The 23630-nt window shown below is 34.8% G+C and overlaps 1 protein-coding gene across 4 annotated transcripts in view; it reads right to left on the minus strand.

Annotated features, from left to right (window-relative positions):
• The window catches only part of SCLT1 (sodium channel and clathrin linker 1), a 194604-nt gene that overhangs the window by 103142 nt on the left and 67832 nt on the right, over positions 1 to 23630 (minus strand). For all 4 annotated transcript variants that reach the window (XM_079153686.1, XM_079153683.1, XM_079153685.1 and 1 more), the window contains 4 exons: positions 20392 to 20527; positions 15484 to 15606; positions 13539 to 13604; positions 6210 to 6280 (listed from right to left, as the gene is read on the minus strand). In XM_079153686.1, coding sequence (XP_079009812.1) covers positions 6210 to 6280; positions 13539 to 13604; positions 15484 to 15606; positions 20392 to 20527 — 396 coding nt within the window. The remainder of the gene's footprint in view (positions 1 to 6209; positions 6281 to 13538; positions 13605 to 15483; positions 15607 to 20391; positions 20528 to 23630) is intronic.

Genomic DNA, 23630 nt, shown 5'->3' on the forward strand with positions numbered 1-23630 from the left:
CAACACAATAATACTAGGTGATTTCAACACACCTCTCTCACCACTGGACAGATCTTCCAGACAAAAATTGAACAAAGAAACCATAGATCTCAATAACACAATCAATAATTTAGACTTAATGGACATTTATAGAATATACCATCCAACCAAGAGCGAATACACTTTCTTCTCAGCAGCACATGGATCCTTCTCTAAAATAGACCATATATTATGCCACAAAGCTAATGTTAGCAAATACAAGAAGATAGAGACACTAGCATGTATTCTATCAGACCATAATGGATTGAAGTTAGAAATAAATGAAAGAGTAAAACACAGAAACTATTCCAACATCTGGAGATTAAACAATATGCTATTATATGATGAATGGATAACAGAAGATATTAGGAAGGAAATTAAAAAATTCTTAGAGGCAAATGAGAACAAAGAAACATCATATCAAAATCTCTGGGACACTATGAAAGCAGTACTTAGAGGGAAATTTATTTCATGGAGCGCATTTAATAAAAGAAGTAAAACTCAACAAATAAACAACCTAACACTACAGCTCAAAGCCCTAGAAAAAGAAGAACAGACCAGCACCAAAAGTAGTAGAAGACAGGACATAGTTAAACTCAGAGCTGAAATCAATGAAATTGAAACAAAAGAAACAATACAAAAAATTGACAAAATAAATAGTTGGTTCTTCGAAAAAATAAACAAAATTGATAAACCTTTAGCCACACTAACAAAGAGAAGGAGAGAGAAAACCCAAATCACTAAAATTCGGAATGAACAAGGAAATATCACAACAGACAGGATAGAAATACAAAACATAATTAGAAGCTATTTTGAAAATCTATACTCCAACAAAATAGAAAATTTCGAAGACATCAACAGGTTTCTAGAGACATATGAATTGCCTAAACTGAACGAGGAGGACATACACAATTTAAATAGACCAATTTCAAGTACTGAAATAGAAGAAGTCATCAAAAGCCTACCAACAAAGAAAAGTCCGGGACCAGATGGGTTCTCAGCCGAGTTCTACAAAACCTTTAAAGAAGAGCTCATTCCAATACTTCTCAAAGTATTCCATAAAATAGAAGAGGAGGGAACCCTCCCAAACTCATTCTATGAAGCCAATATCACCCTGATACCTAAACCAGACAGAGACTTATCAAGGAAAGAAAATTTCAGACCAATATCCTTAATGAACATCGACGCAAAAATTCTCAACAAAATTTTAGCAAATCGCATACAAAAACATAGTAAAAAGATAGTGCACCATGATCAAGTGGGTTTCATCCCAGGGATGCAAGGTTGGTTCAACATCAGGAAATCAATAAACGTAATTCACCATATCAATAGACTTAAAGTCAAGAATCACATGATTATTTCAATAGATGCAGAAAAAGCATTTGATAAAATACAGCACCCCTTCATGCTCAAAACACTAGAAAAAATAGGGATAGTGGGAACATTCCTTAACATTGTAAAGGCCATTTATGCTAAGCCCATGGCTAATATCATTCTAAATGGTGAAAAGCTGAAAGCATTCCCCCTAAAAACTGGAACAAGGCAGGGATGCCCTCTTTCACCACTTCTATTCAACATCGTTCTTGAGACTCTGGCCAGAGCAATTAGACAAACCAAAGAAATTAAAGGGATACGAATTGGAAAAGAAGAACTCAAACTATCCCTGTTCGCTGATGACATGATTATATATTTAGAGGAACCTGGAAATTCCACCAGAAAACTCTTAGAACTCATAAGTGAATTCAGTAAAGTAGCAGGTTACAAGATCAATGCCCATAAATCCAACGCATTTTTATACATAAGTGATGAATCTTCAGAAAGAGAAATTAGGAAAACTACCCCATTCACAATAGCCTCGAAAAAAATAAAATACTTGGGAATCAATCTCACAAAAGAGGTGAAAGACCTCTACAATGAGAACTATACAACACTAAAGAAAGAAATTAAAGAACACCTTAGAAGATGGAAAGATCTTCCATGTTCTTGGATAGGAAGAATTAATATTGTCAAAATGGCCATACTACCAAAAGTGCTATACAAATTCAATGCAATTCCAATTAAAATCCCAATGACGTACCTTACAGAAATAGAGCAAGCAATTATGAAATTCATCTGGAAGAATAAGAAACCCAGAATAGCTAAAGCAATCCTTAGCAGGAAGAGTGAAACAGGGGGTATTGCAATACCAGATCTTCAACTCTATTACAAAGCAATAGTAACAAAAACAGCATGGTATTGGTACCAAAATAGAAAGGTAGATCAATGGTACAGAATAGAGGACACGGACACAAACCCAAATAAATACAATTTTCTCATACTAGACAAAGGTGCCAAAAATATGCAATGGAGAAAAGATAGCCTCTTCAACAAATGGTGCTGGGAGAATTGGAAATCCATATGCAACAGAATGAAACTAAACCCATATCTCTCACCATGCACGAAACTAAACTCAAAATGGATTAAGGACCTTGGAATCAGACCAGAGACCCTGCAGATTACAGAAGAAAAAGTAGGTCCAAATCTTCACCTTGTTGGTCTAGGACCAGACTTTCTTAACAGGACTCCCATAGCACAAGAAATAAAAGCAAGAATCAATAACTGGGATAGATTCAAACTAAAAAGCTTTCTCTCAGCAAAGGAAACTATCAGCAATGCGAAGAAAGAGCCTACAGAGTGGGAGAATATCTTTGCCAATCATACTTCAGATAGAGCACTAATCTGCAGAATCTATAAAGAACTCAAAAAACTCTACTCCAAGAATTCAAATAATCCAGTCAACAAATGGGCTAAGGAAATGAATAGACACTTCACAGAAGAAGATCTACAAGCAATCAACAAACATATGGAAAAATGCTCAACATCTCTAGTCATAAGAGAAATGCAAATCAAAACCACCCTAAGATTCCATCTCACCCCAATTAGAATGGCAATTATCAAGAATATAAGCAACAACAGGTGTTGGCGAGGATGTGGGGAGAAAGGTACACTCATACACTGCTGGTGGGGCTGCAAATTAGTGCAGCCACTCTGGAAAGCAGTGTGGAGATTCCTTAGAAAACTTGGAATGGACCCTCCATTTGACCCAGCTATCCCACTCCTTGGCCTATACCCAAAGGACTTAAAATCAGCATACTACAGAGATACAGCCACATCAATGTTCATAGCTGCTCAATTCACAATAGCCAGACTGTGGAACCAACCTAGATGCCCTTCAATTGATGAGTGGATAAAGAAATTGTGGTATATATATACAATGGAATATTACTCAGCCATAAAGAATGATAAAATTATGGCATTTGCAGGCAAATGGATGAAATTGGAGAATATCATGCTAAGTGAGATAAGCCAATCTCAAAAAGCCAAAGGACTAATGATATCACTAATAAGTGGAGGATGACACATAATGGGGGGGAGGGAAGGGTTAGTGTTAGGGTTAGAGTTAGGGTTAGGGAGGGGGGCAAGTATGGAGGAAGGAACTACTGTATAGAGGGTAAAGAGGGGTGGGAGGGGTGGGGGGAAGGGAAAAAATAACAGAATGAATCAAACAACATTACTCTATGTAAATTTATGATTACACAAATGGTATGCCTTTACGCCATGTACAAACAGAGAAACAACATGTATCCCTTTGTTTACAATATAAAAAAAAAAAAAAAAAAAAAAGGAACAAAGGCTTCCTAAAAAAAAAAAAAAAAAAAAAAAGAGTAGCATTAAAATAATAACCAAGACTAATTTAGGGTTGTTTGTTATTTACTTACTATTCTAATGCTGCACTAATTCTAAATATTAATGAATGGGCAGCCCTTAAAGGTTATTCTACTAACGATGATACAGAAATAGCAGTGGACAGAAGGTAAGAATTCAAGAAATAAATATAGCACATCCATTTAATAGTATACTACACAACATTAAAAATGATAATATTTTATCTGGCACTGAGTAAAAGAATGATAATATTGATACGATCCTCATATATCAGTAAGTGAAAAAGGTTCTTTAACAGTATTTATATTATCCTATTTTTACAAATATCCAAGTACACATACAAACCTAAATTAAAAAATAAACGTTATTTTAAATAATAGAATCATGAGATTTTTATTTTCTTTTGTGTTGTATCATAGTTGTATAATAGTGTATCTTGTCTTTGTCCCAGATTCTATATCCCTAGTATTTCCTGAGCATCAGAATTATTTTTGTTATTTGTGCTAAGGCCCTGGGACCACACCTATGTTCATGCTAACAGAATGACTTGTGGCAGGCACCCAGAGAGCTGCAGAACCAGACTGGCTGTGATGGAAAAACCAACCATGTGAGCAGAGGGTTAGGGCTTTGAGTCACATGATGTAGGCCCAACCTCCAGATCTCTGGGGAGGGGAGTAGGCCTGGAGATCTGCTTCAATAATGTGATTAATGATCTAATCAGTGATATGCATGTCATAAGCTTTAGTGAAAATTCTGAACACCACCGCGTGGGTGAGCTTCTTGGCTGGTAAACACACTGTGGTGCTAGGAGGGTGGCACATCTTGTTTCCACAAGCAGAGGACGTGGAAGCTCCACATCTGGTACCTTCTTAGATCTTACCCTATAGGTGTCTTCTTTTGGCTGTCCCAGTTTATATCCTTTATAATTAAACTATAATCATAAACATAATGCTTTGCTAAGTTCTGTGAGTCATTCTAGAGTATTACTGAACCAGAGGGGAGAGGTGAAACGTCCACATTTGCAGCCTGTTGGTCCAAAGTGAGATGACCTGGGAGGTCCCCAAACTCATGGCTGGTATTTGAATAAGGGCAGCCTTCTTGGGGGCTGCGCCCTTAATCTGCGGAATCTACACTAACTCTGGGTAGTTAATGTGAGAATGGCATTGTAATTTGTTTTAATCTACTATCTAGAGTATTTTATAATGAGCTTACACTATTTTCATAATTTAAAAAACTTGCATTTTGAAGACAGCAAGATCTTTTAATTAAATAAACCATTGTTATTTTAAGCTACACAATCAGTAACATCTAGAGAAATAAAGAGGATCACGTAAGAGCCACAGTAAAATGGCTACAGAAAAAGAAAATAAACATCTTAAATTAAATTTGAAAGTTGACAAAGGTAATAAGATATAAAAAGCTGTAAAGAAAATTTTAAAAAATAAAAGCTTCTGCTTTTAGAAAACAATATCTTATTTTGGGGGTAAAACACATGCTGGTATTTTGAAAGGCATAATGAAACAAGTTTATTAAACAAACCATAATTTACGTTACATTATTAAAATATTAAAGATAGTTTCAAATGAATGCTCAAGAACAGAGCCTTACATGACTATACTTCTGAATTTTAGATATTAGGACTAAGAAGAATGAAAGTGAAATTTATTTTAGTTATTTGGAGATTTGCCTATGAAACTTATTAAATGCAATGATTACTAAACCAATGAATACTATATATAATACAGTATTAAATTGTATAATTTTTAAAAACCCTGTACAGATGGTCCCTGATTTATGATGGTTTGACATTAAAGATTTGAAATGGAGTTATATTCATTAGAAACTGTACTTTGAATTTTGATCTTTTCCTGGCCATTGACAGGTATGTGGTATTCTCTCACTAGGCTGGGTGGCAGCAGAGAGCTACAGCCCAAGTCAGTCATGCAATCACTTGGGTAAACATGGATCCTCTATGATGCAGTGTGTTGCTAGCTAGGATGCTCATTTGCTGGTATGATAAATGCATTAATGACTCAGGGCATTTTCAACTTGAGATGGTTAGATGGTTTTACTGGGACGTGACCCACCACATGTCTAGGGCAGCAGAATTGGCTGCCTGTACTTTCCTTCCCTGTTTCACTCTCCATTCCTCTACTGGTTCTCCTTGTACTACCTACCAAAGAAAAAGCAGATGTGAGACAACCCCCCCCCCCCCCCAGCATCTGCTTATGCGGAGTCCAAAAAAAGGAAGGAAGTAGTGTTCTGTGTGTGGAAATATTTTCCTAAGGGAACTAGTTTTCTTTTGTATCATACTCTTCCACATATATGTTATAGTTAGTCTCTTCCTGTCCCACATGATCAGATATACAAGAAGTTACTGACAGACGGAAAAAACAAAACAAAACCCATAAGCAAATTATGTATCACCAGCTCCTGTAAAGAAAAGCAATTACTAATAAAATAACAGAATTCAGTTTGGAAAATACCTAAATTGTGCTCGGAGTTGCTCTGTTTCCGCATTTTGTTCAGTTATTGTTTTCAGAAAGTGTTGGTTAGTCTGTCACAAGAAAAGAACAAAACAAATCAGTACTAGAACATTAAGAACTAACTTTAAAGATTAACCATAAGACCATAAGAAAAAACGAAGTGAGATTCATGATAACGATTATATGTTTTGAGGGTAAAACATGCCCCTGGCCTTCTTTCCTCACCTTTTTACTTCAGTGAACACCTGTTTTCAGTTCCAACTACCTGACCTGCATTTCTATCTTACGGCTTTCTCTGGAAATCTGGTCCTCTTTGCTCATCTACCTGTGAAGGCTTGCACATGCAGAACCAGAGTTCCGCCCTGCTATAAATAGTCTGACATGACTACAGGTATTGGTGTCCCTTGGTCCATGGGTGGGAAAACTGAGGCCTGTGTTCTACATTGGCTTTCAGATTTCATTAGTGGTTTTAAATTTGAGTACAGAGCTAACTTGCTCAATTTTAAAAGCCCCTATTAACTTCCTTCTCTCCCCCACTCCCTGGCTGGTGCTACTCGGTATTATCTCCTAAATAAACAACATGATTTGGAATCCTTTCCTCAGGACCACTTGCAGAGGAACTCAAAGCAAGATACCTGGCAGCCCTCTAACTGGAGAAAAGTTTTTTCTAAGGGAAGCGATTTTTCTGTGTCAGTTTTACCATGGTGGTACAAATTTCTTTCCCTTCACACACACACACACACACACACACACACACACACCACGCACACACAACATGCACATTTATGTTGGGCAGGAAGAAAATTAAATCAAGACTATCCATAATTATATTATACATAATATAATATATACATTATAGTTACCACTTGACGATAGTTTGATTTCAGTCTCTTCTTGCCCCAGCAGATCATGCCTGCATCTCTCCTACTAAAGTCCCTGAGGCAGCTTTCACATGCTTCTCTCATCTTCTATCCAACTTCATTGACTTTGTATTTTTAACCCATGATTACATTTCCCTTGCCTGGATACCCTCATTCTGCCCAAATTCAACCCTCAACACCCTGACTGGTCCATGCACTGTCAGGTTAAAATGACTATTTCCTTTCTGCATTTTGATAAAATTTAATACATACTTCATAATGCACACTACATTATATTTACAAATTATATTTAAAGTCCACATATTCTTCGTTACTATCTGAGCTTTTTTGAGGACTGTTTCTCTCAGAACTCCCAGAGCCTGGTATACGATTCAGTACATCCGGGCACCTAGACCTTGGAGGAATGAAGGAATGAATGAATACCTTATTGAGACATGAAAGAAAGCCTCAGGATTTAGTTATTATCTGAAAAAGCTGATTACTACAGATGAGAATTTGGTATTAAGTTCATAAAGCATAACTGATAAGATCAAAAACATCAGGGAAAAATAATATTGAGAGGTAGGTCGATTACACCACACAAGTAAAGTGAAAAAACAAAAAACACCCAAACAACTAGGTGTAATATTGGGCTTGTGACATTGTGATTTACACTAAGAAACAGAGTTGATAATCCCGATTTCTTGGCAAGCTGCCCCCAAAGCCCTTGGAACATCCAAATTAGTGGTCTTTTTATATGCTAACGAGACGACTTTGGCTGCAGATATCCAGGAAAACCTCAGGATGGGGGCTGGTCACCAGGGGAACAAACCCTGTGGTTAGAGGGCTGGAGTTTTCACCCCCCTCCACCTTCCCCTTCAGATTCCAGAGAGGAAAGGGAGTTGAAGGCTGACTTCATCAGTCAAAGACTTAAACAATCCTGTCTACCTAATGGAAGTCTCCACAGCAAATACACAGATGGGGTGTAGGGGCTGGAGGGCGGCTGTCCACTGGGAGTGTCTGGAGGATGGTGTATCTATGGGGTTTTATGCCCCTTCCTCCTATGCACTGTGAAGCTGAAGTCTTCCAAAGAAGCCTTATCTCTATTAGAGATCTTGCGGGCCGCCTAGCCACGCCTGAGTACAACACTATGACTGTGGAGTGAAGGAATGCTTCATGTCTACAGCCAAGATGATCTTGTGCTGCTGGACACCCTGGCGTTCACCAGTCGTCCCAGCTACTAAGGAGGCAGAAGCAGGAGGAAAACAGGCCCAAAAGTTTGAGGCCAGCCTGGGCAATATTGCAAGAGCCCACCAAAATAACAAAAGGAAATGTGAAGCATTAAGAATCATGGTAGAGAAATGTAATTTGTCACATATCCATGTATCTATTTACTATTATACTAAAGGACTCATATGTGTTAATTCTTTTTAAGCATAATTAAGGATGTGAAAAACCTATATACTCAAAACTACAAAACAGAGTTTCTTTGATGAAGGAAATTTTAAAACTTCAAAGTTAGCAGAAGGAAGAAAATAACAAAGATTAGAGCAAAGAAAACAAAATACAACAAATAAAAACACATTCACTCTCTGTTCAAGGATTGCAGAACTTAATATTGTGAAAATGTCCATATTACCCAAAGTGAGTTACAGATCCAATGCAAACCTTATCAAAATTCCAATGGAATTTTTTGCAGAAATAGAAAAACAAAATCCCGAAATTCACATGAAATCACGAAAGTTCATACATAAATAGCCAAATCAGTCTTCAGAAACAATGACAGAAGTGGAGGCATCACATTTTCTAATTTCAAAATTTCAGAATATGTAATAGATCAAAACAGTAGGACATTGGCCTGAAGTCAGACACACTAGTGGAACAGAACTGTGATCCCAGAAATAACAACTGATCTTCTGACACAAGAATGCCAAGAATATACAAAGTGGCATGGACAGTTCTCAATAAAGGGCACGTGGAAAACCTGGAGATCCACACAGAAAAGAATAAAACTGGACTCCTATCCCATACCACAAACAAACTAAGAAAAGACTGAAGACTTAAACCCAGGGCATGTACCTGCAGAACTCCTGGAAGAAAACCAGAGGAAAAGCTTTGGGACAGTGGTCTTGGCCATGTCCATTAAAATGACACCAAAAGCACAGGCAATTAGAACAAAAATGATCAAGTGAAAACTAAGGAAAAGAGAAAGCTTCTGTGCAGCAGAGGAAACACTGAACACTGAAAAGGCGATCCAAGGGCTGGGGAAACAACCTGCAAACCACACAGCAAATACGGAGGTGATCTCCAAGATATCCAAGGGATTCCTACAATTCAATAGTAAAAAACGAACAGCTTGATTTTAAAACGGGTTACGTATTATTTTTTCAGCCTATGTGCCTCCTTAAATCTAAAGTGAATTTCTTGGAGATAGCATATAATTTTTTTTTTTTAATCCATTCGTCACTCTGTGACTTTTCACTGAGGAGTTTAACCCATTTACATTTAAGATAGTTGTTGGTAGGAAAGGATTTAATACTGCCATTTTATTAGGTATTTTCAGTGAATCTTATATTGTTTTGTCTTTTTCTTCCTTATTGTCTTTGTGTTTTGTTGATACTCTGATAATATCCTGATTATTTTCTCTTTCCTATGTAAACTATGCAGGCTGTGGCTGGGGGGCGATATCCCCTACCAGTGCATTTTAAGTTGATAACTATTTTTAATTGCATATAAAAACGTCTACATTTTAGCTTCTCTTTCCTACATGTGTTACTGCTGTTACAATTCACATCTATTCATATTATGTATCTTCTAATATATTTGTACTACTTTTTTTAAAAATATATTTTGTAGTTGTAGATAGATGCAATACCTTTATTTTATTTTTATGTGCTGCTGAGGATCAAATCTAGGGCCTAATGCATGCTAGGTGAGCACTCCGCCACTGAGCCACAACCCCAGCCCCTATTTGTACTACTTTTGCCTTTTAAATTCTATGTTGGAATTAAAGGTGGTTTACTCGCCACCATTAGAGTAAGACAGTACTCTGTCTGTATGTCCCTTTGCTAACACGTTTCATACTTTCTTAGGTTCTCGTGCAGCTGTTTAACATTCTTTCTCTTCAACTTAAAGAATTTCCTTTGGCATTTCTTAATAAGATGGATGTAGTGGTGATAAACTCTCTGATTTTTTTTGTTTCTCTTTCATTTGAAGATGAGTTTTGCTGGGTATAGAATTGTTTGGCAGTGTTTTACTTTCAGTACTCTGAAAATATAATCCCACTCCCTGCTCGTCTGTAAGTTTTCTGCTAAAAAATCTTTGTTATTTTGTGGGTTCCCTTATTATGGGTAAGTTCCTTTCTCTTGCTGCTCTCAAAATATGCTGGCTTTCAAAATTTGACTATCATATGTCTGGATATGAACTTCTTTGGTTCATTTAAGTGTTTTCTGGATTTCTTGGATTTAAATATCTATTTCCTTATCATGACTTGGGAAGTTTTCAGCCACTGTGTCTTTAAATATCTTTGTAGTCCTTTTTTCTTCTTGTTTTTGAATTTCTAAAATGTATATATTGGTCCACTTAATGATATCCCTTAAATCAATCTTTCTTTCTCTCTCTCTCTCTTTCTTTCTTTCTTTCTTTCTTTCCTTTCTTTCTTTCATTCTTTCTTTCTTGTTGTTCTAGTTGTTCTTGATTTCTACTAATCTCTTTTTCAATTCTGTCATTCTTCCTTTTGACTTAGCCTTCTATGGAATCTTTAGTGAATTTTTCAAATTCAGTGTATTACATTCTTTAGCTTTATGATTTCTGTTTGGTATTTTTATATATTTTCTCTTTGTTGACATTTCCATATTGCTCATGCATTGTCCTCTTAACCTTGGTGAGCACATTAATGACAGTTACTTTTAATCCTCTATTTGGTAAACCATAACTTTTTTTCAGTAGGACTGATTTCTGGAGCTTTATCTGGTTCTTTTGTTTGAAACACCTTTGGCTGGTTATTTTTCTGTGACTCTATTTTGCTGTCTGTGCCTTAGAGAAAGCAGATAATCCTCCTACTTTTCACAGATTTGCTTCTTACCAGAGAAGACCCCATCAGTCAGTCAACCAGAGATGTGAGAGGCCTTTACCAATTCTCTTCCTCACCAGGGAGATGGTGGCAGTTGTGGTTTTTGTGATTCTTCTCTATGCTAAACTGGAGATTGGCAGAGAGCTATGACCTATAACATCCCAAGCCACCCTCTCCACTGTTCCCTGCTTGTGCTGGATTGGACAGGGCCCAAGACTGGCAAGACAGATGAGTTCTCTGGGAAATCTTTGAGAAGCTGGGGTGTAGGACACACAGATCTCTTTCCTCCTTCAGGGGAAGCTGAAAGCTGATTTTTTCCATTCCCTTGCTCTGTAGTGAGCAAGAGAGAGGATCAATGGTATCTATCAGTCCCAGCCAGTGCCTGCATTCTCCTGTGGGAAGCTAGACTGTGCTGGACCTGTTACAGCGTCAAAGGTAGCAGGATGAAAGCCGGTCTGGAGCCCCTTTAGAAACAATGGGGCTCTAGATGTGCATATCAAACCCTTACTTCCTCCGAATGATGGCAGGTGTTAGGGGCTCCTTTTAGATAAAGTAGTGCTACACTGGAAGCAGAGTCCAAATCCCCCTCCTGAGATCCATGGGACTGGTTCCACATTTTCCTGGGATATAAGAGCCTTTCAATTAATTTCTGATTTCTCACGAAAGAAATTTGTCTATGAGTAATCGGTAAATCAAGGTCTATGGGGAGAAAGAAGGATCCAATTCTTTCTCCTCTGCCATGTTGCTCCAGTTACACCAAAATACAGCTTATTTATTCGCTGCAAATTCATTAAGTCATTATACATCTCTAGGAACCTACTCATTTAGTGAGTTTATTCATGTAATCAGAAAACAATTTTTAATGGAAACTGCTTGATTTTTAAAAGGAACTTTTTCTTCAAATTTGATCTTGATTCAAATTTGCTCTTATAACTAAGCTCTGAGTGCTCTTTGGGACACACAAGATCTTTAAGGTCATTTAGGCTGTTCCTTTTATACTTAGTCTTGTTTGACATTCTTTACATAAATTTAAAAAAAAACTCAAGTTTGAAAATTTCTCAACCATTTTCCTTTATTTTAAATAACTACGGGATTTTTTTCTCTGCTTTTTTTCTTATTTTTCTGTTTTTGGTCCTGAGGATTGGACCCAGGGCCTTGCACATGCTAAGCAGATTCTCTACCACTGAATTATACAACCAGCTCCTTCTATTGTTTTTACAACATTCTCCTTTATCCATCTTGCCACTCCTTTATCACTTTATTTAGTCTCAGCTTTGACCTGACACCACAAATTCTTCTGCCTTAGATTTTAAGGTATTCTTCAGTAATCAAAGACTGATTCTCCGTGACTTTTGCTTTCATCAAAATCATTTTGGGCTATTTATAATAAAATAGGGTCTATGTGGTATATTAGATACAAAAGGATTATATAATTCCCACAAATCTAGGAGATATACTGAAAGAAATTACAAACATTTGTGATTAGGTTAAAGTATTAATTCCCTACAGAAATACATTATTAAAAATACTCAATTTTAAGAATCAGTAATCATTTTATTTTAGAGTGCATCATGAGCATTTTAAAACTTTAGAAATATTGTCAAAAATTCTAAGTGACTACAAATTCTAATTTTAACATAAGTAGAACAGGGAGACATTTGTTGATTGACGTTTTATATGTTTAAAGGAGAAAAAAATTTTAAAGTAGAATAAAATTGGATAACTTACTTTTGATGATGCAACTCTACTCTTAAACAAAGACATTTTTATTGAATACTAATAAGGATCAGCAGAGTAAGCAAGCAAGAATGAAGAAAGGAAGGAGAGGGATTACCAGGCATGTCATAATCCTATTACTTAACAATAGAGTAAAAGTAAAATTCCAAGTAAAGAAAACAAAAGGCAAGTAGGACAACAAAAAGGTAAAGAGTGAAACTGGAAAAACTAATGATATTTGTTATAGGAAACTATAGGGAAATTTAGGTGTATCCAAGTTGCTACTGATAATTGACACATGGTTCTTAGTTTCCTATTTTTTTAAAGAAAATGAGCAATTCATTCATTCAACAAACAAGTGAACTCTTCTTATTATACACCTGGCAGTACGTGAGATGCATTACAATATATAAAGTGTGTGGTCCACTCGTGAGAGCTCAGTCTAGAGAATCTTCAGATTTGGAAATATTTCAGATACATATTAGTCAGATCTCCATAAGGTACTATGAACTATGTCATGTGACTGAATGTATAAAAGATAAAAAAAGAACTGTCTACCTATTTTAATGTCATAAATGTTTTATGGTTTTTGATTTAAATTAGCATAAATAGACATGAATATTTACAGTGACAATTTCTAGTTTATATAAACAAGTACAGTAAAATGGTTCTTTTGCTTACCAATTCTACATTCTCTTTAGTAACATTCAATTCTTTGGTCAGCCGTTCATATCTGGTCAGTTGATCCTAGTGGGAGAGTAGGGGGAGAATATGAACAACATTTTCTTGCAATTCATATTTGAAATGAAACTAAAATTAAGTTTAAAGTCATTATGACTAAATTTAGTGTTTCTTCTATTATTGTGTGAATATTCAAAGAAATAAAAAAAATTTAAATGACTAAAAAATTAAATAAGGAAGCAATGTTGATACTACTGTAGCTATTTATGCTTCATATAAAATCATTATTTCTAGAAATCAATCCATTAGTAAATACTATTTTAAGACTCAAAGACATATTACCAAAAATTTGAATTAATTAGTAGTTCCTAATGCTAGAGGAACCCTACCCAGTATTGGAAAACCACATTCAAAACTATTCAAAAGCCTACAAAACAAACCACAGCAGAGCAATTACTGCCTGGTGCTTTTTAAAAAATTCTCATGCCTACAAGGGTAAAATTGTTTGATTAGCTGTTATGATCCTATTAAACATTATTTGTGCAGGTAACACAAAGCTGGGAGAGGCTGTTAGTAAGATGACAGAATTAAAGATTAAAAGGCGACCAGGGAAATAAAGATGAAGTGTTATTTTAAAAGTCCACATATTAAAAAAAAAAAAAAACCTTTCTGCATAGCTACAGTACAAGAATGATCTTATTCAGGTGGAAAATCAAAAAAACGAAAACCTCATGGGCTTTGCTGACCTAAATGAGGCAACAATTCTCAAGAACTTACTTTTATTAAAAATGGTTTCTAGTCAAGCACGGTGGTGCACTCCTGTAATCCCAGTGACCTGGGAGGCTGAGGCAGGAGAGTTTGAGTTCAAAGTCAGCCTCAGGAATGGCGAGGCGCTTAGCAACTCGGTGAGACCTTGTCTCTAAATAAAACACAAAATAGGGCGAGGGATGTGGCTCAGTGGTTGAGTGGTTGAGTGGCTGAGTTCAAACCCCGGCAGTACCCCCCCCAAAAAAAATGGTTTCTAGATCTGAAAGTTTAAAGTTTCGGCTCAAATTGCATGTGTATTATTTCAAACCAGGGCATGTATAGAAAAAATTATTTTTTAAACTGTAAAGCATCATGTAAGCATTGTTTTTTGACTTCTGTGAGTAGGAATTAACTATAATGATTATTATTAGAATAGTCATAAATTAGAATTAAGAAAGTCTATAAATGGGAGTTAAAAAATTATGAGAACCAACTTAAATAGTTGCTTCTCAAGATACACAGAAAAGGGGTTAGAATTAGAATTTGTTCAGAGGGCTCAATGAACGTGGCAGTCAAAGAATCAACAAAGGAACAAAGACAGATTTTCCTGTGGAGTGGCTGGTGGGTCTCCTAAGGCAGCAATTTCTTGTGTTAGAGGCAAAGCAAAAGCTAGCAGTCCACTTGGAAAGGATGTAAAATGACTCTTGCTTTTGGTAGGAAAAAGTTAAAAGTTAAAATGGTTATCTTAATAACCATTAAGAGCTCTTTATATTATATGACTTTGATAAATTTATGGTAGATAAACTTGACATCTACTTTTAATAGACCACATGTAAGGACATAAACATTTTTATTTTACATAGTGCTGTCACCATAATCTAAGGCACAGTTCTGTTTTGTTTCAAAATAGGTAGGAAATCAGGCAAATGAAAGCTTTGGAGGTCTATTTATACAAAATAATCTAATAGTTGCTTCTTAGAACTAAATACAGCTTTTATTGCTAATCACATTATAAAAGCAAATGTGCACTGGGGCAGTGCTTCAATTATCTTATCTGTTTAAGAGAATCTGAGCAGCAGAGATCCATTTATTGTTAACATAAAAACACAGTGGAGACTTTCCTACTCCTCCCTAATGCAGTTTCTTTGGAATGCAATTTCTTACAGACCCATAAGGAAATCATGAAATCCAAGACTACCTTTTGCTTTTTGCTTTCAAGTACTTGAATTCGGGCCTCGGTCATATGCTCCTGGTAAATTTTCTGAAGACTGTCCAACTCCTGAGCAACAGTCTGCCAGAGTTCTACGGCTTGAATTTTTTCCTATGGGGGAAGGAGAAACTCATTAATTATTAGCAGGCTATTTACTATATAGTGCAAAGGGATCATGTTCTTTTACAAATGAGTTCTTGTAAAGTTAGAGAGTGAAAATAGAACTTGCATAAAGAGGTGTAGTTACGCATGGTTTAATGACAGGAATAGGTTCTGAGAAATGCAATTTCGCCATGTGTGAACATTACATGTTTACACAAATGGCTACATGTGAGGAGGTGATAAAATGCTATGGGACCACCACTGGACACACAGTCCATCACAGACTGATATGGATATGGCACATAACCATATCACAGTTGTAATATGTACATATTTTCCTTTGCAGTCCTTGAGATCAACCCAGTCCCTCTCACACAGAAGGCAGGTGTTTTACCTCACAGCAACATCCCCAGCTTGAGTTAGAACTTTTGATGAAGTTTTATTAATAATAATATAGAGAATAAACCCGAAGATGAAAATTTTCTTTCTCTGAAATTATCTTTTTACTCAGATTTCACAGCTAACATTAAAAGCCTTATCAGAGATAAAGACTAAAACCATTCTACAGGAGGATCACTTGAGCTCATGAGTTTGAGACCAGCCTGGGCAACACAGCAAGATCCCTCTCAAAACAACAAAACACAATAGTAATGAGAAGAAAAGAAAAAGAGAAGGAACTAAATAAAGAGTTAACAAAGAAAAAATTAACTTATAAAACAGAAACTGGTACTTGTTCCACAAGAAAGTATAAACCTTAGAAATTATGAAGAAAAGCTGGTTTTAATTTATAATACAATTAATATTGACAGATATATAAAACACAGAACAAAAACAATAGGCTCTTTAGGGTTCTAAATAATTTTTAAGTGTTCTGAAGAAGGGTCCTGAAACCTAAAAAGTTGAGGAACACTAACCTAGTAGGTAGAGGCCATTACTGTCTGTTTAGGGAAGTAGAAACCAAGGTTCAGGTAACTCGCCTAGGGTCCCTCAGCAAGTTGTTGACTGAGTCTGGAAGAAATTTTCATCTATTTGTCTATAAGTCCAACTTTTCAAATCCCAGGTCTGCACAAAACCACCCTCTTAGCTTTAGTAAGAAGGTGCAGGGGAAAAGTATGCATTTTTAAAAAGAACACAGTGAGTAAATACAGGTTTCTGAGTTCTACAAAACTATTACTAAAGTATAATCTGTATTCAGAAAATGTAGCAATCATGAATTTTTATAGTGAACACAGTCACAGAATCAGCATGCAGTCTGAGACAGTGAGCATCATTACCATCACGAACACAGGAGCCCCACCGGAGCCCCCCCATGTCTACGATTCCCATCAAATGACTGTGGTCCTGTATTCTAATGTGTAAATACCACCATGGTTTTATAACGTGTAGACCAATACAGAATCTGAAACCAGAAAACCTGGGTTAAATTCCTAATTTGGGCTGAATAATCCTGGAAAATCCTCTTTGTTTCCTTAAGACTTAGTTTCACTTCATTTTATTAATGACTGAAGTCACAGAAATGTCTCATACTTCAAAAGGTTCTATTATTTCCCAAACTGGCCTGATGACAAGTATCACCTACACTAGTAGTTAAAAAACCCAGATTCTCCTAGAGTAGTGGGTTCTCAAAAGACTAACATTACCGGCCTCATCTGAGATTGTTAGAAATGCAAAGTATTGAGCTCTTCTCAGGTATCTTGGGTCACAAACTTGAGTGTGGGCAAGAGAGTAGTAATCTGTTTCAAAAAGCCCTCTGGTGATTATGGTAGACACTAAACTAAATCCTGAGTATCACTAAGTAATGTATATTTTTTAAGTGGGACAGTAGCACATGCCTCAGTAGGCTGAGGCAGGAGGATTTCAAGTTCAAAGTCAGCCTCAGCAACTCAGAGAGGCCCTAACCAACTCAGTGAGACCCTATCTCAAAATAAAAAAGGCTGGGGATATGGCTCAGTGGTTAAGCACCCCTGGGTTCAATCCCCAGTACCAAGACAAAACAAAAAACGCCTAGAACTAATATATTATTTTTAAGTAGTATGAATTTATCATTTGGACCAAGTGCAATTTAACTGATTCCATATTTTAGAATTTAAACTATTTCCAAATTTTCATTGTCACAAATATTATATGAACACATTTATTCATACATTTTCACATATAATTCTTTAGGAGAGATGCCTAGAATCTATTTGATATCATTATCTAAATATGTGGTCAAAGTATACAAACATTTCTGAAGTTCTTAGTGACAAATTTGCCTTCCACAAAGATTTTTTTAAATTGCACTACTGTAACAGAACAATATATTTGAAACTAAAAATAATGTTACTTAATACTGTGCTCTTACTATCAGCTCCTAAAGCAATATATTTGCTCTACACTATATCTTTTGCATATAATTTTAATTCTTATTTGTCCATCTTGCTGTTCAGTAATGATAAAAATATAGCAAGTTAATTAACTACATATGTGCTCAGCATTATAAAGTGCTTTATGGGAATTTAAAAAATCTAATTGCCATAAGAACCCCAGAAGACAAAAATCATTATAATCTCCATATATAAATAAGGAAGGTAAGACATAAGAAGTTTCCCAAGATCACAGAGTCTAAAAGTAAAATGGAGACCAAACTCAAGAAATCTGACCAGAATCAACACCTCATCACCGGCCATAACTTCTTCCTAAAGCCTGTGTGTACCAGGCCAGCAGGAACCAGCACTTTCTACTGCTTCGCCAGTACCTGGCTCAGCAGCTCTCATGGAATAGGTAGCTATACACATGTGCGGAATGAATGAAGGTGTTTATGCTGTCAGTCTACCATCCCCTGCTTGTTAACAGTGCTCCCTTGGTATCCAGCAGGGTCCTGGTTCTAGGGCCTTGCCTCACTGCTGTCTACCCAGACACCAAAACCTGTGTGCAGTAGTCCTTTTTATGGCAAAGGATCTGTAGATAACCTACGTGCATCACCTTGTATACTATCTGCAGTTCATCCATGATACCTAATACAATGTAAATGCTACATACATACTTTGTATGCCATATTGCTTAGACAGTAAATAACACAAAAGTCTGTATATGTTCAGTACAGAAAAAATTTTTTTCCAGCTATTTTTGATCCACAGTTGCTTCACTGATGTATAACACACAGATACAAAGGACTGACTGTACTTTGATGAAGTATAATGTTACAAAGAATTATTTTTTCTCTCAATATTTGACTTTAAGTTGTATTTAATTTTTGTCTGCTTAGTTTGGATTCATGTAGTCCTCACACATGACACAAAGTTCTTTCAATTTGTAATGGATAAAAATACAATTGTGTTTTATTAGACCTATATAAATAAATACAAAAATAGACATGTATAAGTAATAAGCAAAAATAACATTTGACCCATTGTCTTAAAACTTACTAAGAAATAAGAAATGCACACTGTTTCATACCTTTTGAAAGATAAATTTAATATCTGGTAAGAAATCATTTAAGTATAAATTAATTTCAATTTACTTCTGTATGAAAGACTGTAAATCATTCCTAGTCTGGAACAAAGAATATGCTAATTAATTTTCCTAATTAATTTTAAACTCCCTCCATTTACATAATTTTAAAATTCAATGTTTAATACGTGCTTCTTATCAAGAAAATACAACCTTTCTGACTTAAAATATCACTTTCATAAGTAAAGAATTTCAAAACCAAACTTTCAAGGAATCAAATTATGACTTTTCACTGATAATTATAAAGTCAAAATTATAATCTATAATTTCTAACCCCATTTACAAATGAGGAAACCGAGGTCCAAAGAAATTTTTCTGTAATTACACAGTTAGAAAATAGAATAGCAACTCAAAGATATACAAGATACTCAGGATACAAAGACACTTAGAATATGAGGTTGTAAAATAAATTTTCCTATATATAAATTGACAAAAATTTACAGTGCTGAAAAACAGGGTAGATAGAACACAGCTATAGCTTCCCAAAGATTTTAATCACTATGAGGGAAGAAAACAGGAGAAAAAGTATAATTCTAGAAGTATGACTTTAGAAAAATGTAATATACAATATTTGAAAATTGAATAAAATACCAGAAGAAAACACAGAAAAATGTAAACTTAGGGAAGCGGGATAACATGATTTTCTTTCTTTCTCTTTTTTATTTATTTTATTCTATTTTATTATTTTATGTGTGTGGTGCTGGAAACTAAATCCAGGAATACCCTGATACTGATCTACACCCTCAATCCTCTTGTTTATTTTTTATTGTGAGACACAGTTTTGCTAAATTGTAGAGGCTGGTGTTGAACTTGTAATCCTCCTGCTTCAGTCTCTCAATTCATTGAGATCACAGGTACGAAATACCACACCCAGCTGATGGTTTTATTTTTTTCAATTGTTAATGGACCTTTATTTTTACTTATATTTATGTGGTGCTAAGAATTGAAGCCAGCACCTCACACACGCTAGCCTAGTGCTCTATCCCTCAGACACAACCCACGTTCTGTGTTTTGTTTTGTTTTTTCTTTAAAAAATTTCTTTTGACATTAAAATATTCTTAGAGGGCAAAAAAAAATTAATTATGTCAAAAGCGTTATGATTCAATTACACAGTATACTGGGCAAATACCAAACGGTAAGGGTATTTATACAATTTTTTTAAAAAACAATTCTTATAAACTATAGAAAATCATCAAGTGCTAACAGCTTTGTTATTCTCTATCATTCATAAATAATGACTAATGCAAACTCTTAAAATCTCTGTAAAATCAGTCTATAGCTTTAAAAAATACTGTCACTTACTTGATTGGCTAGTTGCAACTGTTCTTGAAGGTTCTTGACTGTTTCTTCATCTGTATATATATCACTTTCTATCTCTGAGCCAAAGGGAAGGGCCTCCAATTGCTTTTCAACAACATCTTTTAATTCACTGTGCAAACTTTGAGACAAACAATGTAATAACAATTTCAATTTATTTTAATGTAGTAATTACTGTTTTGGGATCAATTAAATAAACATTCAGTTCAAAAATAATTCTTTGTAAAAGATAATTAGGTAGACATCAAATAAAAAATTAGAAGTGCTTAATCACCATTAAACACTATTTTGTGGATAAAAAGACGAACAATTTCAAATGCATTAAATTGATAATAATTAACTCAAGCAGAGTTTGGTTTGTCCTTGAGATATTACTTTTTCAAGAAAAAAAGCAAAATTTAGATGTTATACCTTAGTAAATGATAAAAACAAGCCACTTAAGAAAATAATTTGAAGTGTTAGTATCATGTAGTCAAATAAATGGAATCTTTTATCTTATAGAATTATTTGTTACTTTCTTTGATGTGTTTCATAAAACTCCTTTGAATTAACTAGTTCAGTTTAAAAACAGAGCAGAATAAAATGGTTGCTGGTTATGAAACCAAGACTACCAGAAACTCTTGGGAACATATTTATATAAGCTTGATGATAATTCTGAGAACCTTCAATCTTAATATTAAATTACAGATATTTCAAGCTTTAAAACAACTATAAAAAAGCAAAGTATACCTTGACTGTTTTATTTTAAATGATATAAACCTAAAAGGAATAAAATTTTATAATATTGAAAAATTTTGAAAATACATATTTAATATAATTGCTAGCATCAAATATTACTGATAGCAAACACATCTCAAGGTGAAAATTCATAGGAAATCACATTCCAACTACTTAAAACTTTCAGAGGAGAATTATCTTTTCATACTACAAATCTCTGAAACTAGAAAAATTCAGAACATACTTATCAAAATTGAAGTTCTCAAATATAATAAAATGAAATAATTATTTTAAAAACAACAAAACACTCTCTAAGGAAAGGACAAGACTTGTAAGTTATTTTATAATTAGAAAAGTACTTAGAAGTACCAATAACAGGAATGTTTTTATTGGTAAATGTCTAACAGTATTTTTAAAAGATTTATCTTTTGGATATAAAATTATACTTAATAGAGAAAAATGAACAATATAGAAATATAAGCAAGATTTTAGGAAAGACATGCTCAATTCCAGAGAAAAAACAGTAATGCTGTGATGTATTTCCTAGCAGAACTTTTACTGTTGAAAATAAACAAATAGAATTTTTGTCATACTGCTGATATAATCTGCTTTTAAACTATTATTAAAATATTTACATTCTATTATAAAAACTTTTCTATGAACATTTTAATGATGACATGTATTTCTTTGTCAATGATTTACTGCATAATAATCTATCAATTCTCCTAATGATTTTAAATAAATAACAAAGGAAATGGACAAAATAGTAAAACAAACTTTAATCATATATCATTACATGTGTTTTTATTTCAACTATAAAGGGTGCATGTATGGTCTCTGTGTAAGTTTTAATAAATGTTTACCTTTCATTTGTGTGTATTTTATGATAGTAAATTGTAAAATATACTCTTATCTCCATATATTTTATGTAACCATGACCTATCTTTTAAAAACTTTTTTTAATATTTCTAGTCTACATAGTTTGTTAATCAGCCAGATTTTTCAAATTGTTGGAAATTTGCCCCCATTAAAAAAAAAACAAACAAACAAACAACAATAACAACAACAAACTGTCTCTAAGTGGATCCATGGAGTCTGAATCCATGTTGTTCAAGGGCCAATCAGACATAAATTTAAGCTCTTTTCTCTATTTTCCCTGTGTCTCCTACCTTACTCTCATATTTTCTCCCCTTGTCTCTCTGATCTTGTAGCATTCCAATTATTCTCTCTTCAATTACACCTCATCTCTAGTAATCTACTTTTCAGTTTAGAATTTGTATTTGGTCCTTTTTTTAAAAGTATTTAGTACTCATATCAAAGTTCTCAATTTGTATCTGATTTCATTGGAACTATTAAGCATAGTTATATTAGAGCCCAACCTGTGGATCTATTTCTATTTATTTATGATTTAGAATTTTGTTTTACCATGCTATCTTTAATCTTCCAGTCACTTGTTCTTTTTATGCCACACATGAGGTAGATATTACATATTAGAAAGTACAGTGATATTTTGTGGCCTAACAATGTGATCTTTAAAATCATCATCTTGTTTTTTCTAGATGGCGAGGGGCATTCTCAAATCCTAATCATTTTATGCCAATATCAAAGAGTCAAGATACATCAGAGCCATGTTTTAGATCAGTCCATGTCTGAGGCACCCTTATTCCTAGGCTATCCCAATCCAATGTCTAGACGTGTGTGAGACACTTAATTATAATTTCATGGACCCTGAAAGTAAATATCCACCTTTCTAGCCATGTGAATTTGTCTCAAGCTCACCTCAGTTTTTAAGCCTCTTTCCACGACTCTTTTGGGACAGCGTACACCCAGGGAAAGCAGTCCCAGATTCAGACTTACATTTCTGCATTTCTTTTCCTGGTCCTTGATCTATAATACCTCACTGATTTTCATTCCTTTACACAGATTTGGTTTTCTTTTTTTTTTTTTTTTTCATTTTATTTTATTGTAAACAAATGGGATACATATTGTTTCTCTGTTTGTACATGGCGTAAAGGCATACCATTTGTGCAATCATAAATTTACATAGAGTAATGTTGTTTGATTCATTGTTATTTTTTCCCTTCCCCCCACCCCTCCCACCCCTCTTTACCCTCTATACAGTAGTTCCTTCCTCCATACTTGCCCCCCTCCCTAACCCTAACTCTAACCCTAACATTTACCCTTCCCTCCCCCCCATTATGTGTCATCCTCCACTTATTAGCGATATCATTCGTCCTTTGGCTTTTTGAGATTGGCTTATCTCACTTAGCATGATATTCTCCAATTTCATCCATTTGCCTGCAAATGCCATAATTTTATCATTCTTTATGGCTGAGTAATATTCCATTGTATATATATACCACAGTTTCTTTATCCACTCATCAATTGAAGGGCATCTAGGTTGGTTCCACAGTCTGGCTATTGTGAATTGAGCAGCTATGAACATTGATGTGGCTGTATCTCTGTAGTATGCTGATTTTAAGTCCTTTGGGTATAGGCCAAGGAGT

Source organism: Sciurus vulgaris (genome assembly GCF_902686455.1).
Source record: "Sciurus vulgaris genome assembly, chromosome: 9".
In the NCBI taxonomy this organism is placed as follows: Eukaryota; Metazoa; Chordata; class Mammalia; order Rodentia; family Sciuridae; genus Sciurus; species Sciurus vulgaris.